This window comes from Bufo bufo, chromosome 1 (assembly GCF_905171765.1).
Source record: "Bufo bufo chromosome 1, aBufBuf1.1, whole genome shotgun sequence".
Classification (NCBI taxonomy): domain Eukaryota; kingdom Metazoa; phylum Chordata; class Amphibia; order Anura; family Bufonidae; genus Bufo; species Bufo bufo.
In genome coordinates, this window is record NC_053389.1 from 194,865,830 (window position 1) to 194,893,571 (window position 27,742).

Sequence of the window (27,742 nt, forward strand, 5' to 3'; positions counted from 1 at the left end):
ACGGATACGTGGACCAGTAAGCACGGTCAGGGCCGTTATATCTCCATAACAGCACACTGGGTAAATGCAGTGGCGGCTGGGCCTGAGACGGATAGCAGTTTGGCGCATGTCCTTCCACCACCGAGGATTGCAGAGCGCTTCAGTTTGCCTCTTGTTGCTTTCTCCTCCTCCTACTCTGCTTCCTCATCCGGTCAGCGTAACACCTTCACCACAAACTTCAGCACAGCCAGGGGTAAACGACAGCAGGCAGTTTTAAAACTTATCTGTTTGGGGGACAAACACCACACCGCGCAGGAGCTGTGGACGGGCCTTGAACAACAGACCGATGAGTGGTTTGTGCCAGTCAGCCTCAAGCCCGGCCTGGTGGTGTGCGATAATGGGCGAAATCTCATAGCAGCTCTGGGACTAGCCGGTTTGACGCACATCCCTTGCCTGGCGCATGTGCTGAATTCGGTGGTGCAGAGATTCCTTAAAAATTACCCCGATATGTCAGAGCTGCTGCATAAAGTGCGGGCCGTCTGTGCGCACTTTCGGCGTTCTCACCCTGCTGCTGCTCGCCTGTCAGCGCTGCAGTGTAACTTCGGCCTTCCCGTTCACCGCCTCATATGCGACGTGCCCACAAGGTGGAACTCCACCTTGCACATGCTGGCCAGACTGTGCGAGCAGCAGCAGGCGATAGTGGAGTTTCAGCTGCAGCACGCACGGGTGAGTCGCTCAGCGGAACAGCACCACTTCACCGCCAATGACTGGGCCTCCATGCGAGACCTGTATTCCTTGTTGCGCTGTTTCGAGTACTCCACCAACATGGCCAGTGCCGATAACGCTGTTCTCAGCGTAACTATCCCACCTCTATGCCTCCTTGAAAAAACACTGCTGGCGATGATGGAAGAGGATGTGGCACAGGAGGAGGAGGAGGAGGAAGAGGAATCATGTCGTAATGTTTCCGGCCAGTCATTCCCAAGTGGCTCCGAGGGTGGGTTCCTGCACACACAAACGCCAGGTACACAATTGTCCAGCCAGGGCACAGTTCTGGAGGATAACGAGGTGGAGGATGAGGAGGAGGAGGAGATGGAGGAGGAGGAACCATGTTCACAGCAGGGTGGCACCCAGACCAGCTCATGGCCATCACTGGTGCGTGGCTGGGGGGATACAGAGGACACAGACGATACACCTCCCACAGAGGACAGCTTTTCGTTGCCTCTGGGCAGCCTGGCACACGAGCGATTACATGCTGCAGCGTCTCCGCAACAACCGCCGAGTTGCCCACATTCTAACTTGTGCCGTTTACTGGGTGGCCACGCTACTGGATCCCCGTTACAAGGACAATGTACCGTCCTTAATTCCGTCACTGGAGCGTGATCGCAACATGCGCGAGTACAAGCGCACACTGGTAGGCGCGCTGCTGGTGGCATTCCCACCTGACAGAGGGGGCACAGTGGAAGCACAAGGCGACGGCAGAGGACGAGGAAGAGGTCGCCAACGCAGCTGGGGCACCACCAGCACCTCACAAGGCAGAGTTAGCATGGCCGAAATGTGGAAAAGCTTTGTCAGCACGCCACAACAACCAGCACCACCAGCTGATATGGAACGTCTTAGCAGGAGGCAGCATTTCACCAACATGGTGGAGCAGTATGTGTGCACACGCCTACACGCACTGAATCACGGGTCTGTCCCCCTTCAACTTCTGGGTCTCCAAATTGGGCACATGGCCTGAGCTTGCCCTTTACGCCTTGGAGGTGCTGGCCTGCCCTGCAGCCAGTGTATTATCTGAACGTGTGTTTAGCAGGCAGGGGGCGTCATCACAGACAAGCGCAGCCACCTGTCCACAGCCAATGTGGACAAGCTCACGTTCATTAAAATGAACCAGGCATGGATCCCACAGGACTTGTCAGTACCTTGTGCAGAATAGACATGTATACCGGCACTAACCAGCCATTGTTAAACTGCAGCGCAATTGCTCATTCTTGTATTTTGGATATTTCACACTCTTTTGGAGTGTACCCTAATTTTAATAAATAAAACTAAAACCTGTGTTGGTTACCTCGTCCTCCTCCACCGCCGCTTCCACCTACACCACTACGTCCACAGCCTCCTCAAACTCCTACTCCATATGGAACTCCACCTCATAAATAATTTTTTTTTTTTTTTTATTCGTACGTATTTTATTTTATGTCATTTCACTACTTTGTCAGTTACATTTTCGGGTGAAATTCACCAATTTTTGGGTGTGATGTACCACTGCTATACAGAGTAGACAGGTAAAAAATAAAATAAAAATTTGTCTTACATTTTTGGGTGTAATATACCCCTCTTTTACCTAGTTGACAGCTTAATAAATTTCAATAATTTTTCTTTTACATTTTCAGATAACAAACAATTTTCTTCTGTCATAGACTCCTGCTCTACCAAGTAGACCGGTTAATACATTTCTGTAATTTTTCTGTTACATTCTTGGGTTGACATTATACAATTTTAGATGTGAATAAATCCCTGCTCTGCATAGGTGACAGGGAATAAAACTTCTGAAATGCTTCTTTAATTGATGCGCGTCACATACTTGATTCAATGCTTAAACTTTAACAAGTTGTACCACATTTGCGCTTCAATAATTTGTCCCACATTTCCGCTTTACTCTTGTGACCAACATTTGCGCCTCAATAGCTTTTCCCACATTTCCGCTCGATCCCCAAAAAAATGTATAAGTTTATCTCCCTTAAATTTAGTCTCTTTTCCTCATGCTCCCTCTCTGGCGTGGAACCCTGATTCGCCGATAACCGTGATCAACATGGTAGGCTCAGAAAAGAACATCGAAAGTTGATAGAGAAGATATCCAAATGGATGGTGGATGTCACTGGGGCACCTCTACATAGGTGACAGGAACATAAAATTTAAAAAAATCGTCAATTACATTGTCAGGTGACATTTTTCAAATTTTGCCGGATAGATTAGAAACCCCCTGCTCTGCATAGTTGACAGGGAATAAAATTTTATAAATTCTTTATTAATTGACGCGCGACACATTCTTTCATTCAATGCTTAAACTTTAAAAAGTTGTTCCACTTTTACACTTTAATAATTTGTCCCATATTTCCGCTCTATAATTTTAAATTTGAAAAAATTAATCCTCCCTTGGATGTGGTCTCTCTTTCTCACGCTCCCTCTCCGGCCTGGAACCCTGATTCCCCGCCACCCGAGATCACCATGGTAGGCGCATAAAAGAACATCGAAAGTTGATAGAGCAGATATCAAATTGGATCGTGAACATCACAGGGACTTGCGATATGGTGGGGCAGTAAGTATGCACATGCCTACACGAACTGACTGACAGGGGTCAGCCCCTGCAACTTCTGGGTCTCCAAATTGGGCACATGGCCTGAGCTTGCCCTTTGCCCCTTCGAGGTGCTGGCCTGCCCTGCAGCCAGTGTATTGTCTGAACGTGTGTTTAGCACGATTGGAGGGGGTTATTACAGGTTTATTTCCCAATGTTTTGGGGTGTACCCGAATTAAAAAAAATAAAAATAAATGTAAAACCAAAAAGAAGTGTATGCTACCTCCTCCTCTTCCACCGCCAGCTGTTCCAGAATGGTTACTATTACATGGGGACCGCAAGTAGCTACCAAAACAGACATGTCAGGAAAGGTGACAGGTTCTCCAAGTTCAAAAGGGTTGTCCAGGGCTAAAAAAAATTGCTGCTTTCTTAAAAAAAAAAAAATAATAATAATGCACTGCACTTGTCCACAGGTTGTGTGTGGTATTCACTTCAATGGGGCTGAGCTGTAATACCAGATGCCAAGCGAATGCCTGCGGGCCCCATTAAGTATAATGGGGTTGGGCGGAGATCCGGCCACATTCCGGCAGACAATGGCGGAGGATAGGCCGGGACACCAACTATTGCACGCTGAGGTTTGTGTCCGGGCGATTCCTGGCATTGTCTGCCAGAACAGCAGTATTCACACCGGAAATGTGAAAGTAGCCTTAATCCCAGTGAATTGACCTGGGCTGCAATACCATGCACAACCACTATGCAATGTATGGCGCTGTGCTTGGTATGCCGTGAGGAGGCTGCAGCAATCACCAAGTTGGACCCCAATCAGATATTGATTACCCATTGATGAGGATAGGCGAACGATATCTGAACTCCGATAAAATCCCTTTCACTATACAGTACAATACTGAGGATGCATATATTTAATAAAAAAGTTCCTAGATTTTTGTTTTCTAACGCTCCTATGCCGACCCATATGTCTCCAAGTTAATAGATGTGTAGGCAATTTGTATATTCAGACCCCGCAGTCATATTCTCTCTCATTGGTCCATTGCCTTTTGGTAACGTATGGTAGATTTGGTAGGAGACTGATTGAAGGGAGCATGGTCACATGATCTGGCTACACAGAGGTTGTCTGCTATCATGGAGACACATGGGTCTGCATAGGAGCTGAATAATCAGATTTTTTGTACTCACCGTAAAATCCTTTTCTCGTAGTAGGTATTGGGGGGGACAGCACCATGGGTAAATGTCCAACTACTACTAGGAGGCGACACTAGACAGATCAGTTTGTACCAAAAGCAGTAGGAGAGAGAAGAAAGGCAAGGAACCAACAACTCCCGTACCGGGAAAGATCTTAGAAACCAGCCCAGAGAAGCGGAAGTAAAAAACATAGGGTGGGATCTATGTCCCCCAATGCCTACTACGAGAAAAGGATTTTACGGTGAGTACAAAAAATCAGATTTTTTTTCGTGCATGGCATTGGGGGGGGGACAGCACCATGGGACGTCCCAAAGAAGTCCCCGAGGGTGGGAAAAGAACAGCCATGCCACCTGTTGGGCATACAGGTGCGGAGAACCACGTGACCCAACAGGAGAAAAGCACGGAATAGGCAAGAAGCCTCATAACAAGGGAGAAACCCCAAGGAAGCCACAGTGAAGACTGCCAGCACCCCAGGACAAACGCCTGGGAGAACGACCCAAATAAAAGAAGAAGGCAAAGGGGAACACCCAGCTCAGCCGAAGGCTGGAGAGAAAGTAGGACAGCACCGCGTATTGGAGCACCTAACATTCCAATCGTCTCAGGCGAAAGCACAAACACCCTGAGGCCAACCCCTGACAGGCCGGGGGAGCAAGGAAACACAGAATCACTGAAGGCCAAACGAGTGAGGGAAGCCATAGCAAGGCTCACATGTGAAGGGAGCAGGTCTCCCCTCACCGCAAAGCAGGTGAAGAAGTTAAGCGCCCTATTGAAAGGAGAAAATCCCAAAGGCGCTAAGGGAAACCGCCAACCCTTGGAAGGGGGTTGTAAGAAAAAGCCAGGAAAAAAGAAAAGATAAGACCTGCATCCCCAAACCAGGAGACGAGGAACGAGCCTCTAAAAACAAAGTATCGCTGAGAAGCGCAAGACCGGAGAAACTCTGGCCAAATGAAGTATCAGGGGGAAAAAATGGGACCAGATGCAGGCCCCGGAAATCTCAGCAGGGACACACTGGAGTGAGGGAAGCCATAGCAAGGCTCACAATGAAGTGAGCAGGTCTCCCCCCACCGCGAAGCAGGTGATGAAGTTAAACGCCCTATTGAAAGGTGAAAACCCCAAAGGCGCAAAAGGGAAACCGCCAACCCTTGGAAAGGGAGGGGTTTGTAAGTAAAGGCCAGGAAAAAAGAAAAGATAAGATAAGACCTGCATCCCAAAACCAGGAGACGAGGAACTCTGAAAACAAAATATCGCTGAGAAGCGCAAGACCGGAGAAAACTCCGGCCAAATGAAGTATCAGGGAGATGCAGGCCCAGGAAATCTCAGCAGGGACACACTGGACTGAGGGACATGGGAGGAGAAGGGGAGTACTCCCAACAATCTAAGGAGGAAGGTTCTACAAACAGGAGGAAGTCCCTCCCGAAGGATACCATAAGGTGTAAATGCAAACCGTAGCACTAAACCACTCAACACCAGGTACTTGACGTGGGAGGATGGGAGATAGACACGAATCCCAAGATGTCCACAAGGCTATTGGAACCCACAAGGGGAACAATCAACCCAGGCCCCTCCCAAACAACGATTATCATACAGAATCTGTGTGGTCAAATGAACGGGGACGAGAAATCCAGAAAGGAGTACCCGCTATGGGCTCACAAGGAACCAGGAACTGAACCACCAGAGGACAACAAAAAACTGAATATCCAAAAAATGAAAAGAACCACCATAGGGGAATGAATTGGCCATGGACAACTAGCCATTCTAAGAATAGTGGCTAGCGATCCGCATACATTGTCCCGGGGAGGGCAAGTACAGCGGCTTGGGTTGTACCACTAAAACAACAGACACCCATATGCATATGGCGAAGTCGCTATAAAAGAAACGGTGTGACTACACGAAATGTAGAAACCAGCTGCGACAGACCTACAGAAAACTCCCTGGGGGAGAAAGTACCTGACAGGCGCAGACAACAGCAAGGTCCAAGGGGACTGCCCTCTGTTAGATAGTACAACTAAGCAGAGAATATAAGGGAACACCCAGACCCAGAAGGAACTACGGAACCCTGTCCGATGCAAGAGCAATCAGCAGAAAATTCACCCACCAGGCAGGTGTGTGGCACTCAGTGGTTCTGTCTCTGAATCATCAGGGAGGACCGTCCAGCGAGGATAATGTCGCTGACCCCAGAGGGATTCCGTGTGGCGGAGGACATCCAGTGATGGCCGAAAACTGCTGCAGCGGCCGGTGCTCACCAAGCTACGTACCCCAACAAGGAGAAGATCCAGTGGAGATCACTGTACTCCACCAGCTTTGTAATAGAAAACAATGCGGTTAGTCCTTATAATATGGGGAACGCTGAGTGCAGCAGACAGCAGTATTTTATAGGGATGGCCATAGCAACCCTAGCACAAAGGCCAACAACCACCTGGCCATGGTGTAGGGAGCGTGGTTGTATATGGACCACCCACCAGATCAGAACAGATCAGCCATATACTGGGTACACCAGAAGTAGCACTAGACCGACAAGGTGGAGGTGAGGGTTGGGCTGGCCCACCCCTGCCAAATATGGTTACCATGTACATGCTGAACCAGGATGGCCTGTTGTGGACAGTGCCTTGAGAAAGTACAAGAACATAGAGCACGACAGTAACGGAGTGGCAGATGTATGGAAGAACCAAAAAGGGAAGAAACCAACATCCGCAGCACCGATTAGAGCCCGGGGAAAGAAGCACCCAGTAATACAGAAACTGTATGGGCCACAGATTGCACCATAGGGCCCAGCACGTGGGTACTAAAAAATACACGTCTAAAACCGAGGTAAAGTGGCTGCATGTTGCACTCTAAGGAGAGTGGAAACAAAACCACAGCATCCGGGAATGCGACCACATTTGGAGGGTACGGGTCCTCAACCTGTAAAGTAGAAATACGGCCGTGTAGTGTAGAGATACGACCAGACAGGTGCAATGGGTACAGCATCTGGAGACGGTAGAGGTACTAGATTTAAGATTAGAGCGATGTGGCTGCATGGTGCACCCTAGGACCAGAGAAGTGCAACGGCTGCCGCGTTAGCAATGGTACCTATATTCCACTCGGGAAGGGTAAAATAGGGCTGCACGGTGCCACTAAGAACGACAGGAGCACACCACAATTAAGTAAGTGCAATGGCAACTGAAGGAGGCCCTCTATTTCACCTGAAAAGAGGGAAACAGGGCCGCATAGCACACCATAGAGCCAGACAGGTGTAACGGCTGCAGCAACAAAGACGGTGCAGGAACTCTACCTAAGAAGGGAGTAAGATGGCTGTTAAGTGCAGTGGCCACGGTAGGTGCAGTGGCAACGGCAATACAAGATGGCCTCAAAATCTCGTCCGGTAAGGGAGAAATAGTGCCGCAAGGTACACCATAAGGCCAGCTAGGAGCAACGGCTACAGCCTCTGGAGATAGTGAAGGTACTCTACCTATGAAGGGAGCCAGGTGGCAGCCTGGTGCCCACCAGAACCAAACAGACGCAATTGCAACAGCAATTGAGAGTGGCCTCTATATCTCGCCCGAAAGGGAGAAATAGTGCCGCACGGAACACAACAGAGCCCGCCAGGGATATTGGATACAGCATCAGGAGATGGTGTAGGTACTCTACCCATGAAGGGAGCAAGGTGGCTGGAAACAGACAGGTGCAATTGCTACGGCAATTGAAGGCGGCCTGTATATCTCGCCCGGTAGGGGGAAATAGTGCCGCATGGAACACCATAGAGCCAGCCAGGAGTAATGGCTACAGTACCTATGGAAGTAACAAGGCAGCTGGAAACAGACCGGTGTAATCGCCACGGCAATAGAAGCCGGCCTGTATTCTCTGGTACAGGCACTACAAAAGAACCTTTAGAGGCCGAGAAGGGTTACCAACCCTACAAGAGGCGTTTGCCTGAATTATCAGCTTGCCTAGAACATAGCCCCTGGATAGGGGAACCAGGAAGGTCTGTTGTGTAAAGCCTACGAGGGCGCACGTACCAGAGACACCGAGTAGGTGTCCCAGTTGCTAAGCATGGTGACGGCTGCATTACCTGTGCGGTAATTACCTGTGCAGGCAGGAGAGCGCCGTCCGAAAGAGGTCTCCCCCTCCACTAGAAGGGCACCAAACCTGGGTATAGGGTAGGTACCACCGTGCACGTTTGTCTAGACCTCACAGAGGGATTCTGCATGGTGGAAGACCGCCTGATGCTCTGTTCCGAGGGAATCGGTGCAGAAGTGTCCCCAGAGGCAACTGACAGAGAAGGCTTCGTCACCAGCCTCAGGCCCGTCCTGATCGACCCGGGGATGCCGAGGAGGGGTGAAAGGAAGGTCCATGGGGTACTCCTTACGTGACCCTGTATCTGAGTGTGGCCCATCTGCAGGGAGGACTCTGGGGATGGGGGGGAGGACACCGTAATTTGTATGTAGTGCTCCAGCGACTCCGGCAAGGTTCCCATGGTTCGACAGGGAGGGAGCCCATTAGGGGGGACCTACACAAAAGGGTGGGAGAGGAGGACAAGCAGACCACATGGAAACCTCCGTAGACAACGGACGCACGTGAAATACGTGGCGATCCGATAGGGAGTCAAGGAGAAGAGGCCCTCATAGAGCAGCAGGGCTGTCCTATCTGTCCTCGGATGCCACGCTCCCAAGAGGTGCTGCAGCAGCTATAGAACAGGTACAGGGCTGCAGGAGAACGCAGCAATTGGGGGGGGGGGGGAAGGAGCCTGCAGAGAAAATCAGCCAGAGGCTGCCTACCAGACCCCAGGAGCTGTGCAGTGCACCCCATGCATGTGAGCAGAAGATGGCGACCTCATGTCATCAGAAGGAGCCGGCAGCCAGAGGAAGAACCGCCCCTCTGAGAAGAGCAGGGAACCTGGAGCTGGAATGGGCAGGCAGGAGAGGCCCCTCCCAGGCTCCCCCCACGGAGGGGAGGTGACGGAGCAAGCGCGGGAAGCCATAAAGTGGGCAGGGAGTTGCGGCCTAGTAGGCCCGAAAAACCGGGCCTCAATTAGTGGAGCGCGATCACGGAAGTGCTCCGGAGCTGCCGCGACGAACGGGGGCCAGGTGGGGGAGAAAACTGGAGAAGCGACCCCCAGAGGAGAAAAAACGGAAGGCCAGGGGACTTCTGGGGCCAGGATACAGCTAACAGATGCAGGTATCCGGGAGAGAGGAGAGGGGGGGAACATGCCCAGGCCCGAAACATCAGAGGACGATGGGAGACCCTAATCTAAAGGAACATACTCGCCCTCAGACGTCTTCAGGCGCAGCAATAACCACCCCCTCGGCGGACTCAACACGGGAACCGTGGGACTGCCGTAATTCCACTGCGGAAGCAGATTTGGGGACTGGGTGGCTGCCAGGTATCTGAGTACGCGCCCGCAGGGGGGAAACTAAAGTGGAACACGATGGAGCCACCCCTGCCGCAGGCCGGAACCTGCAGAGAAGAGAAAAAAAGATTGAATAAAAAATAAAATAAAAAAGTAGCAGGATGACCTGCGCAAAAAGGGAAGGTCAGGTCTGCCTCCTACAGACACTAGAACAAGACTGATCTGTCTAGTGCCTGTGGAGAGGGTATAGCCCAACGGGGAGGAGCCAACACTTTTTTATGTCTAGTGTCGCCTCCTAGTGGTAGTTGGACATATACCCATGGTGCTGTGTCCCCCAATGCCATGCACGAGAAACATTTTTTTCAAAGGACCTTTTTTCGCATAGTTCTTCATCTTGCATTGCAGATACATTGGACCAATAAATAAATAGCTGCAAAAGTGGACATATCTGTTAAATGTCCGGAGAGTATGAGCTGTAACTGGATTGCTCCATAAACAGGCCCGGGTCAAGGTGTGTGCAAGTCTTTATTAGGTTTAAGAGGCCATTTAGTCCTTGAGGTCTCCTTCACTTTATTTTTGGGAGATAAGTCAGAAGTTCCATAGTACACTTGACAATGTCTATGAGGAACGTAACCCATGCATTCGCTGATAGACACTGTTTAAACGTAATATGTGTCACCAAAAATTATTTCTGCCAGTTAAAACCAGATAATACATTTTCTAATTTGTTTTTATTACAGTTTTTATTCTATTTCCTAAACTTTATTATGGGTGCTGCCATCTTGCCTGAGCATTTAGAGAGTTGCTTTACAGCAGCCACCATGGGCTAATAGACAAGAGCTGACTGACTTCTATAGGAGAGTTCTCTAGCCATGCTCTGTGACCTGTGCAGAGGTCAGGAGGGGGCAGATAAGCTTGGATATTACCTATTGTGAATGGTGGATCTTGTGTTATCTACGTATAGGTGATATCAGTCATTGTAATCCTGTCTGTAATGATAAGCAAATAAGTGTAACAAAGTGGTCTGTATAGAGTAGACCAAGAAGTGGCACCTGTTAGGCTTAATGGCCAGTGCAAACACTGAAGGACTGTTTTTTGGAAAATTTTAAATAATCACCAAAAATTCTTTACAATATGTTTAACAAAAACAATTTGTCATTTTCTGATTACACCTTCCCTCTAAAAGTTATAAGATGCAGAATGACAGGAACATGATCATGTTTTCTCTAGATGAAGCCTATTGGCTTCTGATACAGAATGTAAAGCCACCAACCATCAACTCACCTTCTTCACTCTGCTGGTCAGGGGAAGAGTCAGAATCAGAAGATGAAGCCACCTCTTTTAGCCATTTTTTCCTCTTCTTCGGTGGTGGTTCAGCCTTTACTTTTGTGTGTTTCTGTTTAGGTTTCAGTGTAACTTTTGGAGGTGTTGGTTCTACTTTGTCTACTCTTACATGTTTTTCAACCTTCTCAGCTCTGACAGGTTTCTCAACTTTGTCATTCTTGGTCACTTTTTCAAGCTTTGGCGATTTTTCCATTCTTTCTAACTTGGGCATCTTCTCCGGCCTTTCAGACTTATCCATTTTTGAAGGCCTGTCTGTCCTAAGAGTTTTAGAAGATCTCTCAGCCCGGACAGGTTTATCAGGCCTCTCAAGCTTGGTTGTCTTCTCTGCTCTGTCTGACCTTGGTGATCTATCTGCTCTCTCTATCTTGTTTGGTTTGTCAGGACGTTCGACCTTCCCAGTTTTGTCTGAGCGTTCAGTCTTTGCAGGCTTGTACATCTTTAGACGTTTATCTTTTTCAGTTCTCATCACTTTCTCCTGTGATAACTCTCCCTCAGATCTGTTTGGTACTTCAGATTTTCCTTTTTGTTCCAATGGTTCCGGCTTAGCTTGTTTCTTTGATGTTTCATTCTGCTCCACTCTAGTGGGCATTTCAGGTTTTTCAGTCTTCTTTACCACTTCATCCTTGCCTGGTGCCTCCAATGCATTATCTTTCACAGACTTTTCTGTCAGCAAAGGCAGTTTTCCAGGACATTCACTCTTAGGAGATTTTCGAGCTGTCTCCACTTTTGTCTCTGGCTTTAGTTCTGTCTTCTCAGGTTTGACCACCGTTACATTTTTCACCACTTTGACTGCAGCGTTCACCTTCTCTTGTCTTACAGAAGCTGTAGGCTTAACAACAGGTTCTACTTTGTCCTGCTTTGCTGTTGGAGAGCTTTTTTGTGGTTTACGATTACGTTCAGATTTTTCTTTTCTTCCAGCAGAGGAAACCTTTTCTGTCTTTGTTATGCGTTCTGGCTTCTCTTGCTTACCACTTGTGGTAACCTTCTCAGCCTTTGTACCTAGTTCCAATGTTTCTAGCCTTCCAGCAGATGAAATCCTTTCAGGCTTTGTAGTAAACTCTTGTTTTTCAGATCGTGCCACATGCGGGCTTTTTATAGTTTTCCCAGCTACGTCTGTTTTTTCCAATTTTGTCACTGGTTCGGCTTTCTCAGGCGTCAATGCAGGTTCAGTTTTTTCTGGTTTTGCCATAGGTTCACTCTTTTCTGCTTTGACGACTGGCTCAGCTTTATCAGGCTTCAACATAACTCCTATTTTATCCTTCTTTACTGCTGGCTCACAAATATCACTATTCTCAGCCACTGCTTCATTGTCATTCTGGATCAAGGGCTCTGTCTTTTCCACTGGTTCATCTTTTTCTATTTCTACAGTAGGCGCTTCCTTTATTACTTTGGTTGCAAGGTTCTGCTGTTCTTGGTCTTCACCTCCATTTGTTTTTTCAGAATGGCACACAGCTTCATTCTTTTCTATGTTCTCCACTTCTTCGACATTGTCCGGCTTTTCCAGTCTCTCTGTTTTCTCTCCTGCCTCCGTTTTTTCAGGTCTTTGAACAGGCTCCAATTTGACCAAACGCTCTGGTTTATCACATTTCTCTGGCTTGGTCACAGCCACTGGACTTTTAGATCCTGGTGCTTTTGTTTGACTTTGCCTCCTGTAAGAGATGCATAAAGATGACAGCATTAGACAATACAATAACTGCATATACCATGAATGATAATATTTAAAAATGTCAGTCTCTATTTGGTTGTAAATGATCATTTTCAACCAAATGAAAGCAGTCCATCGGTCTGAAAACAGCCTGCACTTATTGGAGAATATTTCTCTATGGAGGGCCATTATCATGAATTCATAGCATGCAAATGTCAACTTGGGATTCCCTTGCATACAATCAATGTGCAATGTAGCGGAAAAAATACAAATGTCCAGCTAAAGTGCAACATACCTTTATAATATTAACTCTCAGCATGGGGATTCCAAATGGTGGTCCCAGGCCCACAAACCCATTTACTGAAAACTCTTACATTACAGCATACCCTGTCAAACCAAATCCTGCTTGGAGAATGTTCAGTTGTCAGGTAATCCATTATTAAAAGGGAGAATACAATGTATACAGTTCTGCTACCAAAACAATATCTGACCTTCTGATGGAAGTCTTATAGTGAGGACGTGCACTAAGGTCTGCAGCAGAGCAGTCTCTAATTCCCCCACTGCTGTGTAACTCAATGAATCATGTCAGTTGCTTTCATCAAATCTGTAATCGTCTTTTATGATTCAGGTATTAAGTTTTTCTTTTGTGGGACCTGGTTTATCAGCTCCCTATATATAAACCTTAAAGGGTCACTGTACTTTCAGTAAACTTTTGATATTTCATAGGGACATATCACAAGTTTATATTGGTTGGGGTCTGAGCGCTGAGACCCCTTACCGATCTCTAAAATGAGGGGAGAGAAGCGCTCACTTAGTGCGCGCTCTCTCTCCCCTCATTCTAGAGATGGGTGGGGGTCTCAGCGCTCAGACAGTGACATAACAAAAGTTCACTGAAAGTAAAGTGACCATTTAAGGCTTCGGATTTCTAATCACTTAATTTGCAAGACTTATGACAATTACGTGAATGCATACAGCTTAGAGACGAAACCCTGAAGTATCAAACACGTTACCTCATGGTCTGGAGGGGACGATGCCAAGGCTTTCTAGAACATACTCTCACATAGTCCTTTTTGTTGATATTCTCAAGGAACTTGACATACAGTCGCTGGTAGCGGTTTTTGGCATCTCCAAAGTATCCCAAATACTAAGTGTAAAAAACACAAAGAAAATTTATCATCAAGTGTCAAATAAAAAAAAATAAAAAAAAGTTATTTTAGATCATAATTCTAGATTCCAGGATCTCAAAATGCAGTACAGGTAATAGCTCTAGGGGGTTCTCATAATATCCCAGGGGAATGTTTTTAATGTGTCGCATAGTTTATGATTAGGGATAAGTGGACCCGTGGATGTTCGGGTTCGCCCGAACTTCGGGTCAAAGTTCGGTTTTGGGACCCAAACCCCATTGAAGTAAATGGGGACCCGAACTTTGGTGCACTAAAATGGCTGTAAAATAGTCATAGTAAGGGCTAGAGGGCTGAAAAGGGAAGTAAAATGGGGGTAAGAGCAGGACAATTGCCCTGCAAACAAATGTGCATAGGGAAATGACTTAAAATAACAGAATAGAACAAAATAAAAAAATAATAATCTTGAACTAGGAGGCGGAGGTCAAAGTGGAGTAGGAGGTTGAGGAGGCGAAGACGTGGCGGTGTAGGTGGAAGCGGCGGTGGAGGAGATAGCCAAGACTGTTCTTGTTTTTTTTTCCCTTTATTTATTTATTTTTTATAAATTTGGGAAGGCCCCAAAACATTGGGAAATGGAAAAGAGAATGCAAAGAGAAAGTGCGCTGGAGTATAACAATGGCTGGGTGCGGCCGGAATACTTGTCTACTCAGCATAAGGTACGGACAAGTCCTGTGGGATCCATGCCTGGTTCATTTTAATGAACGTGAGATTACCCCCCCCCCCCCCCCCCAATTTGGAGGCCCAGAAGTTAAATGGGGAAGATCCATCAGTCAGTACGTGTAGGCGTGTGCACAGGTACTGTTCCACCATGTTGCTGAAATGCTGCCCCCTGCTAAGACGTTCTGTATCAGCTGGTGGTGCTGGTTGTTGTGGCGTGCCGACAAAGCTTTTCCACATTTCGGCCATGCTAACCCTCCCTTCTGGAGGTGCTGGCAGTGCCCCAGCTGTGTTGGCGATTTCTTCCTCCTCTGCCTTCGCCTTGTGCTTCCACTGAGCCCCCACTGTCAGGTGGGCATGCCATCAGCAGGGGGTCTACCAGCGTACGCTTGTACTCGCCCATCTTCTGATCACACTGCAGAGACGGAATTAAGGACAGCACGTTGTCCTTGTAACGGGGATACAGCAGGGTGGCCACCCAGTAATTGACACTAGTTAGAATGTGGGCAACTCGGCGGTCGTTGCGCAGGCACTGCAGCATGTAGTCGCTTATGTGTGCCAGGCTGCCCAGAGGCAACGACAAGCTGTCCTCTGTGGGAGGTGTATTGTCGGTGTCCTCTGTATCCCCCCCAGCCACGCTCTAGTGATGCCCATAAGCTGATTTGGGTGCCACCCTGCTGTGAACATGGTTCCTCCTCCTTCTCCTCATCCTCCAGAACGGTGTCCTGGCTGGACAGTTGTGTAGCTGGCATCTGTTGGTGCAGGAACCCACCCTCCGAGCCACTTGTGAATGACTGGCCTGATGACCGTGGAAATGATCCCTCTTCCTCCTGTGCCACATCCTCTTCCATCATCGCCCAAAGCGTTTTTTTTCAAGGAGACATAGAAGTGGGATAGTAACGCAGAGGACGGCGCCATTGGCACTGGCCATGTTGGTTGAGTACTCGAAACAGCGCAACACGGCACACATGGAGGCCCACTAGTTGGTGGTTAAGTTCTGCAGAGCGACTCACCCGTGTGTGCTGCAGCTGAAACTCCACTATCGCCTGCTGCTGCTCGCACAGTCTCTCCAGCATGTGCAAGGCGGAGTTCCACCTTATGGGTACGTCGTATATGAGGCGGTAAGCGGGAAGGCCGAAGTTAGGCTGCTGCGCTGACAGGCGAGCAGCAGCAGGGTGAGAACGCCGAAAGCGCGCACAGACGGGCCGCACTTTGTGCCGCAGCTCTGACATATCGGGGTAATTTTTCAGGAACCTCTGCACCACCAAATTCAGCACATGCAGCAGGCAAGGGATGTGCGTCAAACCGGCTAGTCCCAGAGATTTCGCCATTATCGCACACCACCAGGCCGGGCTTGAGGCTCACTGGCACCAACCAATCATCGGTCTGTTGTTCCATGCCCATCCAGACTCCTGCGTGGTGTGGGGTTTTTCCCCCAAACAGATGAGTTTCAAATCAGCCTGCTGTTGTTTACCCCTGGCTGTGCTGAAGTTGGTGGCGCAGGTGTTACGCTGACCGGATGAGGAGGCAGTAGAGGAGGAAGTGGAGGAGGAGGCAACGAGAAACGTCCCGCAATCCTTGGTGGCGGAAGGACATGCGCCAAACTGCCATCCGCCTGAGGCCCAGCCGCCACTGCATTTACCCAGTGTGCAGTTAGTGAGATATAACGTCCCTGCCCATGCTTACTGGTCCACGTATCGGTGGTTATGTGGACCTTGCCACAGATGGCGTTGCCCAGTGCACACCTGATTTTGTCCGCCACTTGGTTGTTCAGGGCAGGGATGGCTCACCTGGAAAAGTAGTGGCAGCCAGGAACCACTTACTGTGGGACAGTCACCACCATAAGGTTTTTAAAAGTCTCCATCTCCACCAGACGGAATGACAGCATTTTAAAGGCCAGGAATTTTGAAATGCTGGCATTCAGGGCCAGGGATCGCTGGTGGGTAGGGGGGTACTTCCTCTTTTTCTCCAGTGTTTGGGGGATGGACAGCTGAACGCTTCAATGGGACATTGTGGAGATGCTTGGTGACTGTGATGGAGGTGTTGGGGCCACATCCTCTGTTTGCGGGGTGGCAGGTGCCACTGTCACTCCAGAGGGGGAGGAACAGCCCGAGACTGCAGCAGAAGAGCATGAGGAGCCTGAGATCTTTCGTGGTTTTTGAGGTGTGTACTCCACTGCAGCTCGTGCTTTGCATTTAGATGCCTGGTCATGCAGGTTGTGCTCAGGTTTAGAACATTTATGCCTCTCTTTAAACTCCAAATGCACAGCGTGCAAACCACTCGCATCTTGTTGTCAGCACACTCTTTGGAGCTGGCTTTGGTGTGCTCAGTCCCTGGGTGCGGTGAACAGTAGCAGGCGTACTGGCTAGGGGACGGCCACTCTGCTTTTGCACCCTGCTGCCTCTTTTGCTGTGCGGCTGGCGCTGTGTGACCACCACCTCTTCCTTCAAACTGCACACGTCACTCGCATGACCTTGATTCCATGTGGGGTCTAGGACCCTTATCATCCCCCACATCATCTTCCACCCACTCTTCACCCCTGCACTCCTTGCCGGTCTGCACACTGCAGAAAGTCGCAGCAGTTGGCACCTGCGTTTTGTCATCAGAGACGTGCTGAGGTGGTCCTCCCCTATCCATATCCTGAAACATAAGTGCACTCAATTTCTTCCACTTATGGGGCAGGGCTAGGTGGATGGCCCACGGAAACCCTGCCAGCAGAGTCATCAAAAAGCAGAAGAGACTGCTGCATGACTTGGGGCTCAGACTGCTTGGCTGATTTGCAAGGGAATGAGGTGAAAGACAGATGCCCATGGGCTGCAGGTGCCAACTCTGCGCTTTCAGCAGGGGACCAGGTGGGAGACAATGTGAAGGAACTGGAGGCACTGTCAGCCACCCAATCTACTATCGCCTGTATTTGTTCTGGCCTCACCATTCGTACACCGGTATTCGGGCCTACAAAATAACGCTGAACGTTCTGTTGCCTACGTGCACCTGAGGAAGGTGTTTCATTTGGGCATGTAGCTGGCACAGATCGACCACATCCTCTCCCTGCAACCGGAGCTCCACCAACACTAGCAGCACCATGACCAGGGCCACGTCCCTTATTTAGTAACATAGTAACATAGTACATAAGGCCGAAAAAAAGACATCTGTCCATCCAGTTCGGCCTGTTATCCTGCAAGTTGATCCAGAGGAAGGCAAAAAAAAACCTGTGAGGTAGAAGCCAATTTTCCCCACTTAAGGGGGAAAAAATTCCTTCCCAACTAAGGCAATCAGAATAACTCCCTGGATCAACGACCCCTCTCTAGTAGTTATAGCCTGTAATATTATTACACTCCAGAAATACATCCAGGCCCCTCTTGAATTCGTTTATTTGTACTCACCATCACCACCTCCTCAGGCAGAGAGTTCCATAGTCTCACTGCTCTTACCGTAAAGAATCCTTTTCTATGTTTGTGTACAAACCTTCTTTCCTCATTCTTTGAGGTCACCCACCGATCTCACAGACGGATTAACTATATTAATTTCCCTATCACGGATGCAGTGCAGGTGTACCTCACACCAAAAATGGGTATATGTCACCCACCGAACTAACAGACAGATTAACTATATTAATTTCCCTGTCACGGATGCAGTGCAGGTGTACCTCACACCAAAAATGGGTATATGTCACCCACCGAACTAACAGACAGATTATTATATTTTTGTGTCAGGGATACAAAAATGGTGCATTGCACCCACACAAAAAATTACTATAGGTCACCCACAGAATAAATAGCCAGATGAGATTCCTAACACTCTCCCTCACTTCAGCTGCCTGCTTCCTGTCCCTGCACTACTCAGAGCTGATGGACGGTGCTACATGTGAAATAGCTTGTATAGAGGCTGGGTCACATGATGCACTGGCCAATCACAGCCATGCCATTACTAGATATGGCTGTGATGGCTTCTAAGTGTCCACAGCTTAAAAGCTTGCTGATTGGCTGCCCTGCAGCCTTTCAACAAGCTTTAATAAATGCCCGAACACTGAACTCGAACCCGAACACGGGTTCGCTCAACACTATTTATGATCCTTACTTTGGGAGCATTTTTTTATGTCATTTATCTGGGTATGCGGGTACTTGACTTTGCAGCACTGATAATCAGTGTTCTAGATTATGCCCATGGTTAGCACAAGAACACTCCAAAAAATAAAAAAGGAGCGACACAGAGAGAGAGACCTGTATTCAAGCCACAGCCATGGACATGAGTTTCTGGGGGGGGGGGGGGGGAGGCAGCCTCACCTTCTCCGAGTGGTCCACATTATCCATACACTGCAATGGAACTTGTGGCTATTCTGTGCAGCACAGAAGACCCACCAGACATATAGATAGTGTCTGGCCATTGGTTCAGTTGGGAGGACAGGCACTGAACATACAATATAAAAGTGATATACAAAATAATTTAGTGTTTTTCCATTATTGTAAAACTCAGTCATTTGGAGTCAGGCGTAATTTCCCTGATAACAAGCAGCTAGTGACCATGATTCACAGTGATATATAGATTGTATGCTAGGCTCTTTGGCGCTGGATTTGTAGGATTGTTATCAGAGATCATAGAGTAACTTACGTTGCTGGTGGCACAGAACTGACGCTGTCCATCTTTGATTTCAGGAGTGAATTTTTGCAGCAAAGCTTTTTGTACCCGCCAGATTGGAGGTGGCTCCCGCCCAGTTTGCAATGCAAGCTGGAGATTTAAAAAAAATGTACATATAACTATTAATATACAGTTTGAGAATGCGGCTACTTTCACACTTGCGGCAGAGCGATCCGGCAAGCAGTTCCGTCGCCAGAACTGCCTGCCGGATCAGGCAATCTGCATGCAAACGGATACCATTTGTAGACGGATCCGGATCACAAATGCATTGCAAGAATGGATCTGTCTCTCCGTTTGTCATACGGACAAACGGATCAGTTTCTATTTTTTTTTTTCACATTTTTACAGATCCGCCACTAATACATTTCAATGTAAATTAATGCCGGTTCCGGCATTCCGTGCAACTGATCCGGAATTTTGAACGGAGAGAATACCGCAGCATGCAGTATTTCCTCCGTCCAAAACGCCGTTCAGTGACTGAACTGAAGACATCCTGAACGGATTTCTTTCCATTCAGAATGCATGGGGATGAAACTGATCAGTTCTTTTCCAGTATTGAGCCCCTATGACGGAACTCAATGCCGGAAAAGAAAAACGCTAGTGTGAAAGTACCCTGAAGGTGGATTTACAGCCTTTGAAGCATTCAAAAGGAAACCAGTAAGTAAATAAGGCAAAAAATAAATAAATAAAAAAACATTTTCCATCTATTGTTATTGTTTCCGGCTATTAAGCATTTTCTGTTTTGCATTACTGGATTTGCAATCTTTCTACAATAGATCAGTAACTTTACAATAGATACCATGCAGCACATCTGTATGGACTGCCAGCATAGTCTGCTTGTTCACGACTCCCATCCAATAAATGCCCAGCAGAAAATGGAAGAGAATACTAGTTTTGAGACTTTTGTCTTGCTCAGTGTGGAATTTTACTTACCTTATATACAGGTTGTTTTAGATCCATTAAATACACCATTTAGCAATAATCAAAATTTAGTGCAACATTTCAGGTGTGTAACCCCTTCATGACCAGGCCATTTGCCTTTTTTTTCCATTATTTTTTTATTTTTTACTCTCAGCCTTCCCAGAGCCATAACCTTTTTATTTTTCTATTCAAATAGCCATATGAGGACTGTTTTTTTGCGGTGCAAGTTGTATTTTATTGATGGGTCAGTATAATTACAACTATACCATATTTGTATATTTTTTCGAGTTTTAATATTGAAAAAAATAAAAACTTTGGGAAAAAAATAATTCTGTTTTGCGGGCCGATCTGTACATTTTATTGATACCATTTTGAAGTGTGTGAGGCTTTTTGATAATTTTTTGGGGGAAGGTGAAGTGATATAAAAAAATAAAAAAAATACGCCCTTTTGATGTTTTTTTTCTATTACACCATTAGCTGAAATAATCGTATGGGTGTTTCTGTTTATTTTTATTTTGCGGAAAAGGGGGCGATTAGAATTTTTAAAAATTTTTGGGGGTTTTTAACACTTTTAATAGTTCCCCTAGGGAACTTGAACAACCAATCATTAGATTGTGTCTTTCATAGACTCCAATAGCATTTCACTGTGTTTCTATGGAGCCCTGGCTCGAATCATTCAAGAGGACCGAGGCTGCCACACACTATCCGGCGTCGCCAATCTTAACTAGGGGGAGCAGATGTACTGGAAATGAGCTCCCAGATGCCGTGGTCACATTTGACCATGACAACAGAGGTTAAATGTGTGCGATCAATGTTATTGTTAATCGCCCCGCTAGTGGATGCCACATTTAATTAGCAGACACTGACGTTGAGCAGTCAGGAAGGGGTTAATCCTGCATCAGGCATTAGTTAGGTCTCCAATAAGGGTTTTGAAGTGGGGTTTAATATTATGTCAGTTCTTACCTCACACCTTATGCATGTATGTATGTAGAATACGTAAAGTGGAATACCAGCTCCCTATATCTGCGGTTTAGATGTATCCGCGTGCTCGGTGTCCTGGTTTTTCAACCTCCTTGATCAGGTACAGAGAAATAGTGGGTAAATTCAGACTCCAGCACTCACTTTTTTTGAAGTATCAAGTTCTCCATCTTTATTCAGTAATTGTGCACAGACAATACAGGACTCAAATTCTCTCTGGTGTAGGCTGTTGACGCGTTTCGAAAGAATCGGATTAAGATTCTTTCGAAACGCGTCAACAGCCTACACCAGAGAGAATTTGAGTCCTGTATTGTCTGTGCACAATTACTGAATAAAGATGGAGAACTTGATACTTCAAAAAAAGTGAGTGCTGGAGTCTGAATTTACCCACTATTTCTATGTATGTAGAACTTTAATGTGATATGAGAGAAAGAAAAAAACAAGATTTTTGTATAACTTACCAGTAAAATCTCTGTCTCGCTCTTCCTTGGGGGACACAGAAGACCTTGGGTATAGGTCAGCTCCCTAGGAGGCGTCACACTAAGTGAAAACTGTTAAGCCCCTCCTCCAGCACCTATACCCTCAGCCTGGAGAGAGAGACTGCCAGTTGCGTGTCCAAGTAGTGAGAAAAGGCAATGTCCAACAAGTGGAACCAACAAGCCAACTACCCAACGGGGTAAACCACGTCCGGAAACCGTTTAGAAAAAAAACAATGAATGGGTGGGTGCTGTGTCCCCCAAGGAAGAGCGAGAAAGTGATTTTACTGGCAAGTTATACAAAAATCTCGTCTTCTCGCCCATTTTCCTTGGGGGACACAGAAGACCTTGGGACGTCCGAGAGCAGTCCAAGAGGGGGGGGACCACAGCTCCAAGGCAAAGCACCCTAAGGCATCAAGGAACCGCCGCCTGCAAAACCAGAGGGCCCAAGGCAGCATCCGCCGAAGCACGAGTATGCACCCTGTAGAACTTGGTAAGGCGTGCAAGGAAGACCGGTGGCCGCCTTGCACAATTGCGTGGCCGAAGCCCAATGTCTCCAGCCCAGGAAGCACCGACCGCTCTGGTGAATGAACGGTGATACCGAAGGCGGAACCCTGCCCTTGGTGCGGTAACCTCAGCAATAGGCATTCTGATGAAGTGGGGGAAATCCACCCTGGAGGCCGTCAAACCTTTGCACAGACATCCTGGAACCACAAGAGTCCGAGCGTCGACAAGAGCCGGTGATCTCCAAGTAAAACTGCAAGGCCCGAAAAACGTCCAATCGGTGAATTGTCCTTTCCCGGGGGTGGGAAGGGGAGGACGATGGCCTCGTTGAGATCAAAGGCAGATACCACCTTCAGAAGGAAGGAAGGGACGGGATGGAGAACAGCCCTGTCCTGGGGAAGGACAGAAGGCTCAGAACAAGAAGGGGCGCCATTCAGACACCCGTCTGAGAGACACGATAGCTACAGAAACACAACCGTACAGGACAGAAGGAGTAGAGAGAACTTCTGTAACGGCTCCAAGGGAAAGCTTGGAGCGCCGAGAGCTCAGTATGTAGCTCCCAGGGCGGTACCGGGGGACGGTACAGAGGAACCAATGAGCCACTCCGTGGAAGAAGGTCTTGACAGGCCCAAGAGGGGCCAGGGAACGCTGGAAGAGGATGGACAGCGCCGACACTTGACCCTTCAAGGAACAGAGTCCCAGTCCAAGGTCCAGGCCAGACCCGCTTCCCGCAGAATCCCAGGTAAGAACTCTAAGTCCCATAATAGATCCTGGACGAAGCACGGCCGGGAGCGAACACTAGCGTGCCCGCTGGAATCGCCTGGGCAAGCAGGATAAAACCCAATGTGATCAGGCACAGACCAGTAACACGGGCAGAAGAGTCCGTCAAAACTGGTCCCGTCGGCTCCTGAGCAACGTCGTCCCGTATCCACCCGGAGTGGGGGAGCAGAAGGGCAGACAGAAGGAACTGAAAGGGTCCGCCCAGCATCTGACAGATGCCAGGACAAGACAGGCTAAAGTCCATGTCGATGTTGCCACCAGAGAAAGGGGTTCTACCGTCCTAGTGTGGGAGATCTAAGGACAATCTTGACCGAAGGGTAGTCCTCCCAAGTTACCGAGAAGGTAAGTCTACAGCAGGACCATCGCCTAAAATGGAAAACGCAATCTGCACCCAAGCGGGAGGACAGAACCCGGTAGACCCGGTAAATGGGCGTACAGCTAGTACAGCCAGTGTGAACGAGGGAGACGGTACGAGTCCACAAGGAACACCGGAACCATCCAAGTGAACAACTATGCTCTCCCCAGAGGGGAGGGCAGTGAAGGAACAGCCTCTGAAGCCTGGCCAGGGCAGAAGCCACATCGGAGTGATATGCCCCGAGCGGGAGCCAAAACAGAGCCGGCGAGAAAACAGTCAAGGCAGAGGCCGGCATAACACCCTCCAACTGAAAGGAGGAGTGGGTAACAGGGTAGTCATAGTAGGACAGCTCAAAAGCAGAACACCCGCTACTCTGTGAGTCGCCCGGCTCATCGCCTCGCAGAAGGCGAATACCCTGAAGAACCCAAAGTGGAGGTCCCCCGGACCTGGATAATCGAGCACCCAAGAGAAGTTGGGTGACCTTCCCGAGGAGAGCGGCCCGAAACCTGATAGCAGAGCAGAACTGAAGAGCAGAGGGCGCCAATAGGAAGGACTCATACCACACTGCGTCCGAAGAGGAGGAAATGGTAGTAGGCGAGGGAACCGTAGTCCCGCCAGAGCCAACGTAGAATTCGAGGGGCGCTGCAGACAGCACTCTCATCTATGTGACCACTTGCGCAGGGAAGCAATGCCGCGGGAGGACGAATGGGTACGCATCTAGGAACCACGAACACTCCCCAGGTGGAAGGGCCAACGAAAATGGTGGATACCGTCACAACGGAACCGCAATATACAATCCAAACCCGAGAATGAGTACCGCCTAGCTCGGTGCAGTAGAGAGCAAGTAGAGCCCGTCCGGGTCAGGTGGAAGCAGAATGATCTCTTCAGAGAAGAGTGCAAGGCTTGCGGCAAGCATCGTATCCCAAGAGAAACAAGTATGTCGCAGGAGGAAGGGAGGCATACGTACGAGTAGCCCCGTAAGCAGTGAGAAGGCCAACCCACCTACGGGAGGAGAAGGCATACACGGCCCAAACAACGCACAGAGCGCACAAGAACGTCCGCTCACTGCAAAATAGTCACTCAGCGAAGGGGGCCAACCATACACATGGCCAGCATCGCATTCAGTGAGAGTGCAAGCACCCCGCCATGGATGGGGGTCATTCACATGGCCAGCAACGTACCGGCGAGAGAACAACCACAGTCAGTGAGAGTGCATGTATGCAGCCTGAGGAAAGGAGGCATGCCCATGGCCGGCAGCGAATCCAGTGAGTGCAGCACACCGCCCATGGAAGGGGGGTCATGCACATGGCCAGCAGCGAATCCAGTGAGAGTGCAGAATTCCGCCTACGGAAGGGGGTCATGCATATGGCCAGCAGCTAATCCAGCGAGAGTGCAGCGTTCCGCCTATGGAAGGGGGTCGTGCACATGGCCAGCACTGTATCCGATGACAGTGCAGTATTCCGCCTATAGAAGGGGGTCATGCACAAGGCCAGCCCGCAGCCAGGGAGAGTGCAGTATTCAGCCTAGGAAGGGGGTCATGCACATGGCCAGCACCGTAACTGGAGAGGGTGACGAATTCTGCCTATAGAAAGGGCGGAAGGGGGGCATGCACTTGGCCAGCGCCGTATCCCGGGAGAGGGCAAGGGTCCGCCTAGAAGGGGAACATGCACCTGGCCAGCGCCGCAGCCGGGGAGCGCGACATGCCGCCTATGGAAGGAGGGCATGCATACGGCCAGCACTACTGAGATCAGGCTGCAGCGTCTTGCGCAGCCAACAAGAATTCCGTTATTTTTTGTTATTTTTTTTAAACACAGCCTCTCTGAGGCAGGAAGGGGGCCACCATACAGGGGCACAGCCTCTCTGAGGAAGCCCAGATCTTAGAGGGTCTCCTCTAGATGGGAGTCGGCCCCTGGAGATGGCCGGTACCCAAAAGGTTAACAGGGATCCGGCCTGGGGGGCGGCGCAGCGATTTCATGGGGGCGGGGGAACCTCCAGGCGGGAAGAATTTGTGCCTGGAGAAGTTCCCGCCCCCTCCAACTGAGGCCGGAATTTTGCGGTCTAGTAGGCCGCGGGTGCCCACCCCGTGGGTCGGAAGAGTCAGGGGCACGGGAAGGAGGGCCGGAATTGCGGCCCAGCAGGCCGCGAAGCCTGGGCCAAAATTTGCGGCGCCCGGCTAACCGGAATGCACCGACGGTAGGCCGGGGCCTGTTGGTGCATCGCGCTCAAGTACATGCCGGCTGCGGGTGCCCACCCCACGGGCCGGAAGCGAGGGCCTTGCGCCTCGGCAGCGTCAGGAGCGGGCCCCTGGCCCTGAGCAGCGCACCGGTAAGGGGATGGGGGGACCCTGAGACCGGGTGCCCGTGAGGATAGAGGAGGGACGGCGGCATAACCCCTCCGTCAGGGACAGCTAGGTGCGGGCCTCTGGGCCCTGTTGCAGCATTCCTCTCGCAGGGAGAAAGTGCAGCTGAACCTATGTTGCAGCATTCTGCAGCTACCTTCATGAGCAGTGGGGAGCCAGCCAGTCTGCAATGTCCTATGGAGGCCAGGAGGGGAGGAGAGGGAGCAGATTGCAGCCCTGCGGCACCCCAGGGGCCAGCCTAGGTCCAGCAGGGTCCAGAGGCACCAGTATGGGGGTCAGGCACGCAGGAGACCGGGGGGGTGGGGGCGTAGGGCTGGAGAAGCCACTCTCTCACCATCAGCCGTCTTCACCCTCTGTCCGTTCCAGCAGGGTCGCCCCTTCAGCTACTGGCACCGTAGTGGCAGGACGCTGGAAGAGGGACTTGGCGTGCGGGCGACCCTTGCGCTGGCGGGATGCAGGGGAGCTAGGCTGCCCTGGTCCACCTTGCCTTCTGTGGGAGAGGCAGCAGTGCGGGTGACCGGGACTGGCGCAGCTCAACCCTGGGAGAAACAGAGAGGTCTATTGCGTCTCTGTTGTCCCTGATGGTCTGGAAGAAAAAGAAAAAAGTAAAAATCAAAATTTAAACAAGGAGAAAAACAGCCCTGAGCAGGGAGTGTCTTGCCTCCTTGGACACTAAGCAAAAAACTGGCAGTCTCTCTCTCCAGGCTGAGGGTATAGCTGCTGGAGGAGGGGCTTAACAGTTTTCACTTAGTGTCACGCCTCCTAGGGAGCTGAGCTATACCCAAGGTCTTCTGTGTCCCCCAAGGAAAATGGGCGAGAAAATATGATAGTAAACCAGGCTTGAGGCTTCTTACTATTACAGAAAGTAACAAGCAATTCTGCAGGCCACAATCTTGCTAACCCAGGAACCTGTAGTAGATCACAAGGTTTCTCCTTCACTGCTTTACACTAGATTATAAACCCCTTAGCATCTACACAACGCAGTGTAATAATCTGCCCCTATGGCAGAGTAACCACCTGAGACTTTCAAAGTTGTAATTTACCCATTATGCTCTTTTTTTTTTTTCTTTTTGCAAATATCTTAGATGATTTGTAACAGTCTACAACTTCTGGAGGTTTGGAGTTTATGACAAAGTTCACATAGAAGCTAAAAAAAAAAAAAAAAACTGCTTGGTCAAAAGCTGCATCTCAGTGAAGCTGCTCAAGGAAATGTCATCTGTACAGCCTCCGAGGACTTTTAACACAGAATTAAGAAACTTTAAAAACCCACATACTGGTCAAGATTTACTAATGTGTCTGCACAAAAAATATGTCTAAAAAGAGGCTCAAAATGGCACATATAGGGTTTCTAAAAAAATTTCCAACATGCCCGACAAGGGGACATAGTTTAGCTGAAAGGGCCAGAGCTTCATGGGAAAGGGTGAGGTGCCTAAGATGCGTTATTTTGCACCAAAATTGTACCACAATTCTCTCAAAATAAGCCAACCAATACTTGGTATAGAGTCAGAAGTGTCTATACCTGCACCACATTTATCCTTATGCCTGAGCCCCTGTAATAAATCTGGTGCAGGTCTAGAAAACCTGTCTAAGCTTAAGCCATCCTTACAATTAGTAAATCTGGTCCATTATGTATAGCAAAGAGAGAGAGAAGTGGTGAGCGTAACAAGGACCAGCCCAGGGGATGATGGACCAAGGTACCTTTCATCAAGATGTTCAACAGACTTTCCACTTTGAAATTCTCAAATCAGGTGCACTGCAAAGTGCTTTAAAAGTGTTCTCCTGGATTTTGATGACCTATCCTCAAGATAGCTCATCAATATAAGGTTGGCGGGAGTCCAACTCCCGGTATCCCCACTAATCAGCTGTTTGAGGAAGCAGTCGTGCTCACCAGCACTCCAGCGAGCACTGCGACCACCTCACAGCTTATCAGACATAGCACCGTCCATTGGATAACGTGCTGAGTCTTATATTGCAGCTCAACCCCATTGCCTAGGTCATGTGACCCATGGGCATGACGTCATAATCCTAGAAGAGGCCTAAGTGCTCACGGAGCGCTGCTGTCTCTTGATATAGCTGATCCTGAGGATAGGTCATCAAATCCTATCTCCATTCA

At 49.0% G+C, this 27,742-nt stretch overlaps 1 protein-coding gene across 1 annotated transcript in view; it reads right to left on the minus strand.

Moving 5' to 3' along the window:
* Positions 1-27,742, minus strand: part of PRR12 (proline rich 12) — a 115,089-nt gene that overhangs the window by 10,777 nt on the left and 76,570 nt on the right. The window contains exons 7-9 of the mRNA XM_040433967.1: positions 19,230-19,346; positions 13,794-13,927; positions 11,079-12,787 (exon numbers count right to left, since the gene is read on the minus strand). Coding sequence (XP_040289901.1) covers positions 11,079-12,787; positions 13,794-13,927; positions 19,230-19,346 — 1,960 coding nt within the window. The remainder of the gene's footprint in view (positions 1-11,078; positions 12,788-13,793; positions 13,928-19,229; positions 19,347-27,742) is intronic.